This window comes from Carya illinoinensis, chromosome 3 (assembly GCF_018687715.1).
Source record: "Carya illinoinensis cultivar Pawnee chromosome 3, C.illinoinensisPawnee_v1, whole genome shotgun sequence".
NCBI lineage: Eukaryota > Viridiplantae > Streptophyta > Magnoliopsida > Fagales > Juglandaceae > Carya > Carya illinoinensis.
The window spans coordinates 1,113,572-1,128,606 of NC_056754.1; the positions used below are offsets into that span (position 1 = coordinate 1,113,572).

The 15,035-nt window shown below is 36.8% G+C and overlaps 3 protein-coding genes across 3 annotated transcripts; 2 read left to right on the forward strand and 1 right to left on the reverse strand.

The window, feature by feature from the left end:
- The first annotated feature begins 112 nt into the window (after positions 1–112).
- Positions 113–5,156, forward strand: LOC122303267 (probable metal-nicotianamine transporter YSL7). The gene is made up of 6 exons (XM_043114961.1): positions 113–579; positions 2,368–2,531; positions 3,157–3,254; positions 3,360–3,494; positions 3,574–3,763; positions 3,885–5,156. The coding sequence occupies exons 1-6, from the start codon at positions 177–179 to the stop codon at positions 4,992–4,994; spliced, it is 2,100 nt and encodes a 699-aa protein (XP_042970895.1). The 5' UTR covers positions 113–176; the 3' UTR covers positions 4,995–5,156.
- A 1,588-nt stretch (positions 5,157–6,744) lies between these two features.
- LOC122303268 (NDR1/HIN1-like protein 6) lies at positions 6,745–8,219 on the reverse strand. Its single transcript, XM_043114962.1, has one exon. The coding sequence runs from the start codon at positions 7,812–7,814 to the stop codon at positions 7,047–7,049; it is 768 nt and encodes a 255-aa protein (XP_042970896.1). The 5' UTR covers positions 7,815–8,219; the 3' UTR covers positions 6,745–7,046.
- A 2,086-nt stretch (positions 8,220–10,305) lies between these two features.
- LOC122302299 (WAT1-related protein At3g02690, chloroplastic) lies at positions 10,306–14,929 on the forward strand. Its single transcript, XM_043113491.1, has 7 exons — positions 10,306–11,032; positions 11,123–11,170; positions 11,534–11,656; positions 12,308–12,457; positions 12,913–13,084; positions 14,114–14,174; positions 14,306–14,929. The coding sequence occupies exons 1-7, from the start codon at positions 10,382–10,384 to the stop codon at positions 14,406–14,408; spliced, it is 1,308 nt and encodes a 435-aa protein (XP_042969425.1). The 5' UTR covers positions 10,306–10,381; the 3' UTR covers positions 14,409–14,929.
- The last annotated feature ends 106 nt before the right edge of the window (positions 14,930–15,035 follow it).

The following is a 15,035-nucleotide window of genomic DNA, read 5'->3' on the forward strand; positions in this document are numbered from 1 at the left end:
GTAAAGTTCCAATGGCCACTGACTCCTGAGACCAACGTGGCTCCGCCACAACGACACCGCGTGTGTTTAATGGCACCCTTCACGCTTAGAGAGAGAGAGAGAGGAAGGGAGATAGTGGTGTATGGAAAATAAGTAGGAGGTATTGAGAACGAAGATCCGCATATCGGGAAATTAAGATGGATACCCACAGAGAGGGGAAGAAGGATGGAGATCACGGGGCGACGGTGTCCGCTAAAGAAGCAGCAGCAGATCAGAAGAAGGAATTCACGGAGGCATCTTCGGTAGAGGAAATATTCTCGAGCAAGGAGGTGCCTACATGGCAGAATCAGCTGACTTTGAGGGCATTTGCGGTGAGCTTGGTGCTTGGGATTCTCTTCACCTTCATAGTGATGAAACTGAACCTGACCACCGGTATCATTCCGTCCCTCAACGTCTCGGCGGGGCTTCTGGGCTTCTTCTTTGTCAAGACATGGACCAAGTTACTCGAGAAGGCCGGGATGCTGAGGCAGCCCTTCACCCGTCAAGAAAACACTGTTATTCAGACCTGCGTCGTTGCCAGCTCCGGCATCGCATTCAGCGGTACTACGACTATTTCTATTAATTGCGCCATGCATCTCCAGTCTTTCATAAATTGAATATTGCTCTTAATTAATTTATTTATTTATTTGCTTTAATTTGTAGAATATTACATTAATGGATGAAATTGTAAGCGTCCATGCATGCACGCACGCACGCTCTTATTAGTATCGGATCGATGAATTCTGTTCTTGTCATGCTTTGATTAATACGGTTAAGATGCAATTTCCATTCGTCGGCCCTCTGATCATGAAAGAAAGAGTGCCACGTTACAGAATCTGGGGTGGTGGCGGCAGCCTGGGTGCCCGGGAGTGTTAATTTGAGATCATATTGTTTTCTTTATTAGGAGTTGGCTGGATGTTGAAATCTAATTTTGATTAAAGATAATCTTTTTTTTCCCCCTTAAGGTTAAATATAATTTGATTCACAAGTAGTTCATAATATATGGGACCGTGTGATCGAAGATCAGGATGGATGTTCATTAGTTTCATGATGATGTATGCGAGTTAATTTCGTGCATGCTTGCATATCATGTGGCTCCCAATTATTAGTGGTATGTCCGGGCCAAACATGGAACAAGTACTTGAACAGGATTATTATTTGATTTTGTGAGATAATTAAATTATACTATGTTAATGCAAATATAATGCTTCAAAAACGATATAAATATATATATATATATATATATAGATCATGTCAATTGCATCTTTAATGAAAAAAAGTGTTTAAATAGTTTTAAAAGCTTTTTTATAAAAAAAAAATTAGATTGTTTGGGTCTTACATATTAAATTACTTTCAATCTCAAATAAACTAAAAAAGTACGTTGGAGAAAAAACATTATTTTGATACTTTTACTCAAACGTGCTTTTTAAAATAATGGGAAACGTAATTCAAATTTTAAAAAGATTATTAATAGACAAAAATATCCATATAATTTTAAGATAATTACAACTTTCAAACTTTTAACAATATGAATATAATCTTTAAAAATTCAAATAATGGTCATTTTTACCTTAGTAAACACTTTTTTAATTTGTTTTCAAACAAATGTAATATGTTTGAAAGTAGTTTAAACGTATGGTTATCAAACACTAAATAATTTTTTAATTGTAAAACTTATTACTTAAATTAGGAGCTATAAACTCTAAAACAATAAATTATATTTTCTACCGTGATCTCAAATTAAGGCCGGCCTGCTTCCTAGCTAGTTGCTTGCTTCTCTGTTCGATCTAGTCTTTAATTGCGATACTTATAAAAAAGCTTGAGAGTAGATCAGAACCTGAATTGTAGTCGAAAAAAGAATATGAAGTATAAAAACAAAAAACCCAAAAAATAAATAATCTGCAGTATTTCTTCAACCTTCATAGCCAATTTCTTATGCCTTAATTTATTTGTATGGCTTTCGGTATTGATCTCCGCATGATAATGCAGAAGATCAGGCCCGTATTGAGCTCTGGCCATAGGACTATATATGTAATTACATCAATCTAGGATTGCACACCTTTCCTCTAAATCATTAGCATCGCAAAAAATCTTCACATTCATGTAAATTGTAATTAATACAAAACTAACGATAGATTTACCAAATTAACATAGATAAACAAATTACAACCAAATGAATGACAGATCATTAGGAGTTGGAAGTCAAAATTATTAACAGCCTAATTATAATCAAACAAAGACAAAAACATTTGCAGGCAGTACCTGTCAACCCATAAATTTTTATGTTCGATCCCCATGTCATGTTCTGAATTCATGATATATATCACGATCTGGATCTTGAATGAGCAGGTGGCTTTGGCAGTTACCTCTTTGGGATGAGTGAAGTTGTCGCCAAACAATCTACTGAAGCTAACGATGCTCAAAATATCAAGAACCCAACATTGGGATGGATGATTGGATTTCTATTTGTTGTTAGCTTTCTTGGTCTCTTTTCGGTGGTGCCTCTTCGAAAGGTAATTAACATACTAACAAAGTGCCGCACTTGTCACAGTCATTTGATCTTGAAATATACAGACTACCACTAGAAGTACTTTCTTTTCATCCATATGATATTTTAAGTTTTAATATCACATAAAGACTAACGTATAATGTTCCCTTTTTTTATTTTTTATTTTTGGGTGCATGTATGTGCAATTTAAGTACTTATATATAGATTTTTTTTTGCCTTATTTATCACATGGTTTATATATGATTAAAAAGTGTTTTGACTACAAAAAAATTTCATAAAAGTAAACTTACAAATTGACATGGTACGTTAGATTGTAAATCTACTTTTATTATAAAATAGATCTAACATATCATAAAAAGATATGTCAATTTGTGAGTTTACTTTTGTGAAATTTCTATATGATACGTTGTAGCACTTCTCTGTGTGATAATAATTAAGTATATATGATTTTGTTAAGATATAAAGTAAACCTTTTCCCATCAGCTTTATCATAGATTTCACTTCTCTTCATCTATGAGGAAATGTTTTAAAGATATTTAAGATTGAATCAGGATTGTGTTTCCAATTTCGAAGTCTATGTTCAGATTTTTTTTTTTTTTTCAATATATCTAAGGTACAATTCATTACAGATTATGGTCATAGATTTCAAATTGATTTACCCAAGTGGCACAGCAACCGCCCACCTTATCAACAGCTTTCACACACCTCACGGTGCCAAGCTAGCGAAGTATATACCTCGACCCTCCTCCAGTACAATGCAGTTTCCTTGTACTTAAGTTCACTGACACATTAACTTAGTGCTCATAACTTTTCTGTCAATCTCACATTATAGGAAACAAGTGAGTGCATTGGGGAAGTTCTTCTCCTTTAGCTTTTTCTGGGGCTTTTTCCAATGGTTTTTTACTGCAGGTGATGGTTGTGGATTTGGAAACTTCCCTACATTTGGTCTCAAAGCCTATGATAACAGGTACATATATTAAAATTATAGTCTTTTGTTCATATTCTGAATAAAAATAGAGATTGAATATTTTGTGGCCAAAATCCAGGTTTTACTTTGACTTCTCAGCTACTTATGTTGGCGTTGGAATGATCTGTCCATATTTAATTAACATATCTCTGCTTATCGGAGCCATTCTTTCATGGGGTATCATGTGGCCACTGATAGATGCAAAAAAGGGCTCATGGTACCCTGCAGAACTCAGCAGTAGCAGCCTACATGGCCTGCAAGGTTACAGGGTAACTCACCTTAATTTCTATGTTCAAAAGCGTAATTAGTTACTGTTGAACACTTGAAGTAATGATCACAAAGCTGGTTTATGATTTTATGAACTACTGCTTTTTTTTCCTTTTGTCATAGGTCTTCATAGCTATAGCCATGATCCTTGGTGATGGTCTCTACAACTTTTTTAAGGTCCTTGGTCACACTCTATTTGGTTTGTATCACCAACTACAAAACAAAGACTCGGGCTCAGTTCTCTCCGTATCAGATCGGTCCTCCCCTGTAATCCCTCCGTCACTGTCTTACGATGACCAACGTCGGGCCCAACTATTTCTCAAGGACCAGATTCCAACATGGTTTGCTATAGCTGGTTATGTCACCATAGCAATTATATCTGCTGCCACACTTCCTCACATATTTCCACAGCTCAAGTGGTACTATATTGTGGTGATTTACATTACAGCACCAACACTAGCCTTTTGTAATGCTTATGGTTGCGGCTTGACAGACTGGTCATTGGCATCCACATATGGAAAGCTGGCCATCTTCACCATTGGGGCATGGGCAGGGGCCTCCCATGGTGGTGTTCTCGCAGGTTTAGCAGCATGTGGGGTCATGATGAACATTGTTTCCACGGCATCTGACTTGATGCAGGACTTTAAGACAGGCTATATGACGTTGGCTTCACCAAGGTCAATGTTTGTGAGTCAAGTTATTGGGACCGCAATGGGTTGCATTATTTCTCCTTGCGTCTTTTGGCTCTTCTACAAGGCCTTCAAGGATCTTGGATCTCCTGGTTCAGAATACCCAGCTCCTTATGCTCTCGTTTACCGTAATATGTCAATTCTTGGGGTTGAGGGATTCTCGTCTTTGCCGAAGCACTGCCTCACGCTTTGCTACGCTTTCTTCGCTGCAGCCATATTTATCAACGGGATCAGAGATTTAGTGGGAAAGAAGAGGGCTAACTTTATTCCACTTCCCATGGCAATGGCAATACCCTTTTATCTTGGAGCATACTTTGCCATTGATATGTGTGTGGGGAGCTTGATCTTGTTTGTGTGGCAGAAGACAAACAGGGCTAAGGCTGATGCATTTGGACCTGCTGTAGCGTCCGGGTTGATTTGTGGTGATGGGATTTGGACTTTACCAAGTTCAATACTCGCTTTGGCAGGTGTTAATCCACCCATTTGCATGAAATTTCTGTCTAGTGGAATGAATGCGAAGGTAGATGATTTCTTAGCTTCTTAAGTACTAATTAGCTCGTACTGCGCGCGTATTCGTTGTCCAGCGGTTCTTCAGTACTTCAGCCCTGTGTAGTACTACTTATTCGACGTTTGTGTGTTGTGGGTACTAGTAGTTCGTACTTTCTATTTCTAAATGAGTAATACTACATATAGTAATTTTTACATATTTTCTGTGCATTCCACTAATATAATTAGTTGGATTAATTTTTTTTTTAATACACAACCAATCATATCACTGGAGTGTATAAAAGAGTACTGTCTAAAAATGACTACACATAGAATTTTTATTTCTATATATACATCATTTTTAATATTAATACATGTCATTTCTATCTTGTTTTTCACTTTTAAGTTTTATAGTTTGGTCAAGCATTCTTAAAAATCTATATTTGTTTTTAATTATGTGCGAAGCATCCATGTCATCATCATATATAGTAAATTTTGGACGAGTCATTTTACCTATAATAGTCGGCGTACAAAACATACATCTTACGGCCTACATGAAAATTGCTTTGTAGAATGAATACTACCCATCTGAATTATATTAAGAATCTAATAATTTTTCGTAATTGTATGCCATTTTGGATTGATTGATCGGTAGGGAACAGATGGGCTGATGATCATGATCCGATCGATCAACGAAACCATCCCGTGGCTCACCTATATATATATATATACACGAAAGATCATAATCCTATGGATCACTTAAAGAGTTCTGTAAATTATACTCTATCGTTGCCTCAAGATGAAGGCAAGGAGAGCGAAATTGTTGTCATGGGCCGGCTAAGAATAGCTAGCTCGCAATGGAGGTCGATCCTCGCCCACGCTGCGAAATCACTAGTGTACGTCTCGCAGTAGAGAATATGTACGCCTCGACCGCTAGCTAGCCAGTTTCAAAATTTCATGAATGGCATGCACCGCATCATGCATATTGTGGGTACGCCGTGCATGCGGTTTAAAAACACATTAATTTTACGTCACAACAAATAATGTGCGGTCCGATAGTACTACTTCATATATATATATATATTTAAAAAACACTATAGATACAAAAAAATCCTACAAAGGGATTCTACACATGATGTGGCAGTCATATGCCATGTCTCACTGTTTTTTTTTTTTTTTTTTGTTTTTTCTCTCTTTCTCCCCATGCCCGCCACCCCTACCCTCTCTCCGTGCCCGCCATGGTGGTTGAGGACCAGTACCTCAGAGTTGGCTTAAGACGCCTGAACGTAAATATGTTACTGCTAAAAAATCAGCTTGGATATTGAGCGATATATCTAGTTCTCCAACCGTATATATCTACTTGTTAATTGTTGCTGTCACTCGTTATTGTACTTGTTATCATGTGGTAAACGAATTAAAGTACGTAAGTGGTAGAAACGTACAAGACAAACTAATAATTATTGGATCGATGACATGATTTGATATTGTCTTAATTTTATTATATATGCTATATAATTCTGTGCCAAAGAATTAAGGGTAATGATACACTTACCACTCTTTTACCACTATTTTATCACTTGTAGTGTATTTATTTTTTTATCATTTTCTTTTAAGTATTTTTTTAACATTCTTAGTCATTAAGAAAAAATTTTAAAAATATATAATTTTATTGATAGTCACTTGCTTAATCATTAAGTAAAAGAAAAATTTTAAAAAAAATTAAAAAATTAAAAAAAGTGGTAAAAGAGTGATAAAATAGTGGTAAGGCTATCATTATTCAAGAATTAATATAGTCATTTGGCACATGATGAATACAAAACACGCGAAGGATGTATAAATATTACTGTATCAAAATTTCAATATATATGGAGGCCGATCTCTGTCAAGAAAAAGAGGGAAAAAAAAACTGGAGGCCGAATGAATTAAGGAGCTAGCTACGTACATTATACGATCCTCCGATTACTTATTACAGGGAACAGAGAAGAAATCTCGATTGAGTAAAAAAAATTCAGAATTCAAAATAAAAAATGTGAAAAAATATAGCCATATATGGCATAATATATATAAGATATACGTACGTACTAAAATACTGGAAATAATTGTAATCGATCTACAGCCTAAACCTGAACTTACAGCTAGTATTGCGAGTAGAAACTCCGTTATTAGGAGTAAGGCTTTCCACCACCAGACGGCACTTGACCCTGAACTTCATCTTAAACAGCTTCAATTTTCCAAGCTTTATCCTCACAGACTGATTAGCCCTAAGAGCAAGCGGAACACCTCCCGTCTGTTGCAGCTGCTGCTGGAGTGTAGTTAGCAGGCCTGTCGCGTTCTGCGTCTGTCCTGTCATTGCCACGTTAAGCACCGTCGTGTTCCGGTGTCCCTGGTAGAATTTTGGCAGTGCTCCTTGGCATAGTTTTTTGTCTGTGTACCACACGCCTATGTTGCTCCCACCCACATAATATATTCCAATCTTCTTATTTGGATTCCTTGCAGTGATCGTCGCGTTGAACGTCGCGTATAAGCTGTCATCGCTGCTGAGATTTAATTGGGTAATTTGTATGTTGTCCACCGAGTACTTGGGAAGCTTTGGTCGGAACACCAGGAAGAATATCCCAACAATGATACCGATGATGATTATTAGGAGCACTAGGAGGCATACTGTCCAACACAGGCATCTGCAGAGGCAACTTCTCTTCTTAGGTGGTTTTGATTGCGTCACGGGGATGGTCGGTTGGAATGGAGCTGGGTGCTGGTGCTGCACCTCTGCGACTTTATCGGATTTAGACGTCCCCGGTGGCACCAACGGAGACCTACTCGGGCTTGTGTGGGGCGCCTCAACATCGTGGACGGGATGAACTTTCAGATGATCAGCCATTAATGAACGCTCAAGAAAAAAAGTAAATGATCAAGCAGTTTTGGTGATCACCGAGCTGCAGTACTAGTTAAGATCGATTGGGAAGAACGTACGTCGCAGAATGAAATTAATGCTTCGAGTTGCTGTTGCATAAATATATATTAGTATGGTTTGAAGGAAAGTAGATTTTTATCAGGTGCAACGTCTTCTGGCGGCTGAAGCTTCCCTTTCTGACTTTCTTGGAGGTCGTTGATGTGTGCCGCGCCTTTCAAGGAAGTTTTTTTTATTTCTACAGGGGAGTCGTCTTCCAATACGTACGCATATATTCCAGAAAGTTTGTATCTACAACGCGTCGTTATGCCAAGTAACTTCGTCGCAGCATATTACATAATTTTCTTATCCCGTGTTAGCAGATGTTAGACATTTGTTTGAACACTGCCTATCTATATATATATATACAGATATCTATTTCCGTGTAATTTGCGGTACTTCGATTGTCAAATAATATGTCGACTCACGACGTCATATATAGGCTTCTCCCCATGCACGGCTTTATATATAATTCATCTAGATCCACGTGTTGAACAGGATTAATGCGATATATATATATATATATATAGAGGATTTCAAGCATATGATGATCTTGTGATTGAAAAAAATGACCTCGACAGACACAGCCATCGATCTAGATGATCAATTAATTAATGTCTTATATATATAGGCTTAATTTTCTAAACATGCATATTGATATAAGAGTTTATTAGGTATAGTCATTTTTACGTATTTTTTATATATTTTATTAATTTAATTGATAAAAAAATATTATATATTATAAAAAATTAACATAATCAATTATATATATTAATAAGATATATATATAAAATATATATAAAATAATTGTATATAAAATTTTTATGGACATGAATAGACGATACGTGGCAATCAGCTTGGTCTAATAATTGGTGCAGAAAGTTACGTATTTGACTTGTCTAGCTAGTTCTAATTTTTACCGTCTCTTTCTGAATATGACTTCTGCTTTGTTCAAACTTCATTTCCCACCTAATTTAACTTTCGATACATCATACATGCGATAATTTGAAAGATACCTTTCCATGCATGTTAATATATATAGGCTAACTAGTCAGACCAACGATCGAGAACAAAGAACAGAACCCATGGAATTGGAATATACTAGTAAGCTTCCCCGCTGGCTCTTCTGCCTTTTTTTTCTTCTTTCCAAATGGAAATGTAATTAATAATCGAGATATAGAAAGAATTAGAACATGACAAAGTCAAGCCAGTCAGCCAACTCCATCCTCAACAACACATGGTATGCATATATGATCAATAGGTTCTAGATTTTCTTGACCTTAATTTGTTGAAGCAGGTGGTATTGGAGATTGACATCATGCCTCTCATCACCCCCACCTTCTTTTTTTTCCTTTAATTTTAAGTGATCTGTTTTTAAAGAAGAATAAATAAGTAAAAACATCTAAACAAAAAACATCATTATAACCATTTAAAAAATATATTTCAAATCATTAGATTTGACTAGGAAGGAAGGACGACATCTTTCCAAACAAAAAACATCATTATTCGTTAAAAAAGTCATGTTTTAAACCTTATGTATGATGTTGCTCTTCTATTAATCTACAGTACGGTCCTTTTTCGGATCTCAATTTATGGTGCGTAGAAATCAACAAACTACGTGTAATTAACATTGGATCTTTGAAGGGTGGGCCGGGCATTGTTCACGTGTGAAATAGTTGGTACAAGAAACGGCCCACATGCATATCCCTTGAGAAGGGTCGGATCCACCATCTGCATGCATGAGTTGTTTTGGGCAATCCCATTTAAACTACTGTCTTTGAATATTTCATATCACTATTCAGTAACGGGCAGGCCTCCTTCCCGTGAACATCTCCAACACAAGAACTCCATAGCCTATCTACAGACATGATTTCCCAGTTTTGATTCCCCAACACCCATATTGCATCCATATTCTGCAATTCATTTGTTTAACCCACTCCGTTAATTGACAACCTGAATAAATATGCTAATAACTTACTTTTTAGCAGTTCTCTATATGGGATAGACAGGAATTCATCATCTGTGCAGGCACCGGAATTTATGATTAAGGTTCTGTAAATGGATGTGAATGCATCTGAAAAATATGGGTTACAATCTTATCCCAAAATTACTCGAAGGTTTTCTTGAAAATATCAGCTTAAAAATCTAATAATGATATAAAAGCAAGCTCATTTAATACTGTATCGAATTCGAGTTATGATTTATGTACAATTTTTTGTAAAATATATATGTTTTTTTATAAATAATATTGTTTAAAATAAGAGTTGATTATATAAAATTTGATAAAACAACAGTATGAAATCAACTGGCTGTCAAATAATTGGATTCGCGTTACTTTTGCACAAAAATCTTTTTTTATTTTTATTTTTATTTTTCAAAAAAGAAAAAAAAAAAAAAAAAGATTTTAAGGTAACACAATTTGCAAGGCTCAAGTGCCGTCTTTGTGGCACTGCGTGTTTGTGGTTCTGTGCATTTGCAGATATTCTTGGCGTCTGAAAATGAGGCCGTGTCCGTCGTCTCCCTCTGCCACTGCCTATGCCATCTTCCCTTCTTACTCTTGCCGTTTTCATGTACCTCTCTCTCTTAATAATTTATCATTTTCCACACCTTCCCCTTCTCCATCATGTATATCTACTTCCATCAAGTCTACCCATCAATTTCCATACAATAGCAGCAGCGTCTTCAGGAAGGGGATTATTTTCACTGGTTTTGAAGCAGATTCGAAGAATATTGTCAAGTGCACCGGCGGCACAAACATCGAATTTGAAGAAAAGGAGAATGAACAAGAAGCCGTTGATTTTGATTGTCTTGGGACAGGGCAGGATTTTGAGGGCGTTGTCTCCCCTTCCTCATCCACATCCAATTTTGAAGAAACGGTTGCTCTGCCAGACGATAATTCGGTAGCACTGGGAGCAGTGTGGGAATGGGCGGTATTGGTGTCTCCCTTCTTCTTCTGGGGCACGGCCATGGTGGCCATGAAAGAAGTCATTCCAAAGTATGGCCCTTTCTTCGTTTCCTCTTTCCGTCTCATTCCCGCTGGCTTTCTCCTGATAGCATTCGCCGCTTCACGTAATCGCCCCTCCCCCTCTGGACTCACTGCTTGGCTTTCCATCTCTCTCTTCGCTCTCGTCGATGCCACCTGTTTCCAGGTCACCTTCTCCATCTACATTTTTTTTTTAAATTATTAATTAAGTAATTTTCTTGTTATTAACAAAAAAACGTTGATAATGGTGGAACAGGGTTTTCTTGCTGAAGGGTTACAAAAGACGTCGGCTGGCCTGGGTAGTGTACGTTATTGCACAATGCACTCTTCATTGCTTCATCGATTATCATTTCAATTCCATTCATCTAAAGGTTGCCACTTTTATTACTTAAACCACACACACACAAACGAAATGGTTGTCTTTACCTTCTGTCTAAATGGCGACAAGCCTTGGCATGCTAATAAATCAATGATTTAAACTACTCTTCCAAAGGACCATCAACAACATTGAGGTTTTGCAAGCAAGCACTGCACAAGATGCTATAAGTTAAATAAAAATATGGGAAATCAATTTCTTTAGCCATCTACCAGCTTTTGTGAAAATCAAAGGCGTAAGTTCCGTAAAATCTTTTGTTGGCTCTGACTAACGACGTTTTCCAAAATGCAGGTGATAATTGACTCTCAACCTTTAACAGTGGCCATACTCGCAGCCTTGTTATTTGGTGAGTCCATTGGGTTTGTTGGAGCTGCAGGGCTTGTACTTGGTGTAATAGGACTCTTACTCCTTGAGGTAAGCTTTTGTGCTGGATCTTGGTGTGTGCTAAATGCTTTGGAGTTTTGATTTTGGCTTCACAAAAAACTCCATTTGCACAACTCGTTTAAGGCTAACTTCATGTGAAATGCAAGCAATGAATTTCCCATTCCTTCTTTATGGTTCTTTTGAATGTTAATGTTCTTCTAAGAGAAAAGGAATGGCCTAATAAAATTAACTTCATTTATTTATTTCAAATATTCTTATCTTCACACTTTTGTTCTTTCTACTATCGTACTTTTAAGAAATTCATTGATGTCTTTCAAGAGGGTGCACTCAGCAAGTCAACAACCAATATTTTGATATCTGCTGTACAACAGATGCCTGTGCTTTTTTATTCTTGTGGAATAGCTTGTATATTTTGGTACATACTCCCTAACATCGCCCGCACCTCCTCCTTACCGTTTACCCTTGTCCAAGCAGAACGCCTGATTGAAGCACTCACCAAATGCCTTTGCCCTTCACTTTTTTGTATTTATGATGCATTATACAAGTTTTGTGGTGACACTGTCCTTGAATGCTATAGAAGACTTTTCTGACTTATTATTGCTATCTTAGCAACTAAGATTTTTTAGAAACCTATTAACTGGCCTATGTGGCTTTTGTATAAACTTGAGCTTTATTCTGCAGGTACCTGCACTCACTTTTGATAAGAGTAACTTTTCCCTGTGGGGAAGTGGGGAGTGGTGGATGCTTCTTGCAGCTCAGAGCATGGCAGTTGGCACAGTCATGGTCCGCTGGGTTTCAAAGTACTCAGATCCTGTCATGGCAACTGGATGGGTAGGCTGTACCATCTCAAGTAGTAGTTTACTTGCAAATATTATGATTGGTAATTTCTCATAGCATTGTTGATATCACCTCCGAAATTATGACTGGTAATTTCTAATTTGAACTGTGTAATTTCGTTTGTTATTTCAGCTAGTAGTCCTAATGTCTTGGAAGAAGTTGTTTTCCCCTGAATCTGTACCATTGAGAGTTTTGATTAATAAGTATATTGCACACAATTTTTAGTATAAATCTGGTGGGCTTTGTTTGTAGCTCTTTATATCTAAGTTGCATGGGGCACATGATTCTAATCATTAATTATCATCATAATCACATGGTATATTTGTATTTAGAATGTTCTAGGATGTTCCACAGCAGATACTCTGAAGAAATGAAGAGACCTTAGGGAGGCTAATAGAAAACTTATCAAAAAAAAAAAAAAGGGGAGACTAATAGAAATTTTGTTACAGCATATGGTTATCGGTGGTCTCCCTCTTGTGATATTCTCCATTCTTAATCATGATCCTGCTGCCAATGGGATTCTCAAGGAGTTAACTGCTCCCGATGTGCTGGCACTCCTGTACACGTCCATTTTCGGAAGTGCCGTTAGTTATGGTGTATACTTCTATAGCGCAACAAAAGGTCATCTTTTAATTTTTGTTTTGTTTAATCTTCTTATCATTTTTTCGAACTGTATAAAAAATCTCCTGTCATGAAATCTTATATGGTATCAAAGTTGTTTATTCCAGATTTTCTTATGAATCATCGTAACGGGTCAAGAGCTGCAGAAAATATTAATAAAAGCAATTTTACTATTTACTCTTGTAATACTTTATCACTTTGCTGTTTCTTCAGGTCCTCTTATAACTAGATTCAATTCAGATCTATATCTCTAATAAATTTTGGATCATCAAAGTCATATTTTTCTTTTTACTTTTACTAAACCAAACGTGAAAAGCAATGATAAGCAGTAATATTAGTATAGTCCAGATATCAAACCTTTCACTATCCTCTGCCATAAGCGAGGAGGGTCTATAAATAAAATTGGGGCTTTGTCCTCTTTCATCGAAAAAGAAAGAAAAAAATAAGTATAGTCCAGATATCAAACCTTTCACCATCCTTCCAAATACCTTGCTCTTAGCATGTTAAATGATACTTATATTGCCGAAACTGTAGACAATTGTTACTGTAACCCTGGGATGCTAACAGAGAGCAATGCAACCAAATTGTTATTTTAGTGCTGTTTAGCAATCCACATAAGCAAAAAAGTTAAGAAAGAAACAGAGAAAAGAAAACAAAGACAAACACAATTTTTGGTTCCTACACTCAATTTGGTTGTTGAGAAGAACATTGGAGAATACAGGTAAAAACTATATTCCTGTCGCTATATTCATTTGGAGGTATAATGTATTATTTTTTAGTTCATCCAAACACTAGACAGTCTGCTACCTTGCTGAAAAAGTGTAACTATAATGTTCGAGATCGTGTTTATGCTGAGCTTGCCAACTTATTTCCTCAAGTAAGAGTTCAGTGGGATGACAAAAATACCCAACGATTTTGTATAGACACCTTTGTTTGTTCTGAATTTTAGTGCAGAACTGCCCCTGTCTGCGATTCACATGATTGATTTTGAGCTTTTAGTTTGGAATTGATGACTTTAATGTATTTCAGGTAGCTTGACAAAGCTGAGCTCCCTTACCTTTCTAACTCCAATGTTTGCGTCAATTTTTGGGTAAGGTCACCCAACCATCAAAAGGAAGAGAAAGTTATAATGCTTTCAGATGTTTATTTAAATCAAGCTTTTTTGGAATCTTACAAATTTGTGACAAAAATTGTTTGCGCTCCATCAATCTGTGATTTCAGGTTTATATATCTCGGTGAGACCTTCTCACCCTTCCAACTAGTTGGGGCGGTTATTACCTTGGCTGCAATATACATGGTTAACTACAGGAATGTTGTGGAATGAATCATTTTGACCCATATGGATCGCTTTACATGGTAACAAAATGAAAGCAAGACTCATTTGGAAGCTAGCTCTGAGCCCTCATGACCCGGGATGGAGATGTTAGCATCTATGCACACATACTTGGATGCAGACTTAAACCATGCATGCTGCAGGACATTACTACAAATACGGGCTTCAGTTATTTTAGTGAATTTGCTACGCTGAGGTTCTTAAAGAGTGGGAGCACGAGTTATTATCTCTGTGGAACAGTATCATGGGTAGATTGCTCATTGAAACCTAACTCAGCTCTAAGCCCCTTACTTGGGGATCAGTCAATGATTCCTTGGGAGAAATTTGTGGAAGGTTGAGGGTCAAATATTCCTTCGAATTATTTGTACTATATATAGAATCTCTATGATACTGCGTTGAAAATGACTCAAGTTTGCTTGTATACTTGACGTAAGTTGTGCTGGTTAGGATTTTGTAGGAAATCTATTTTGGACTGTTTAACAGTGTTGGAAATGTCTACAGTGTGAGCTTAATTACCCATCTATTTTGGAAACTGAGTTCTGCTAGGGAAACGTGGTCCATGTAAATGGTTCGTGTGAGGGTCTGTTTACACGAACCCACGTTTCCCAAACAGAAGTG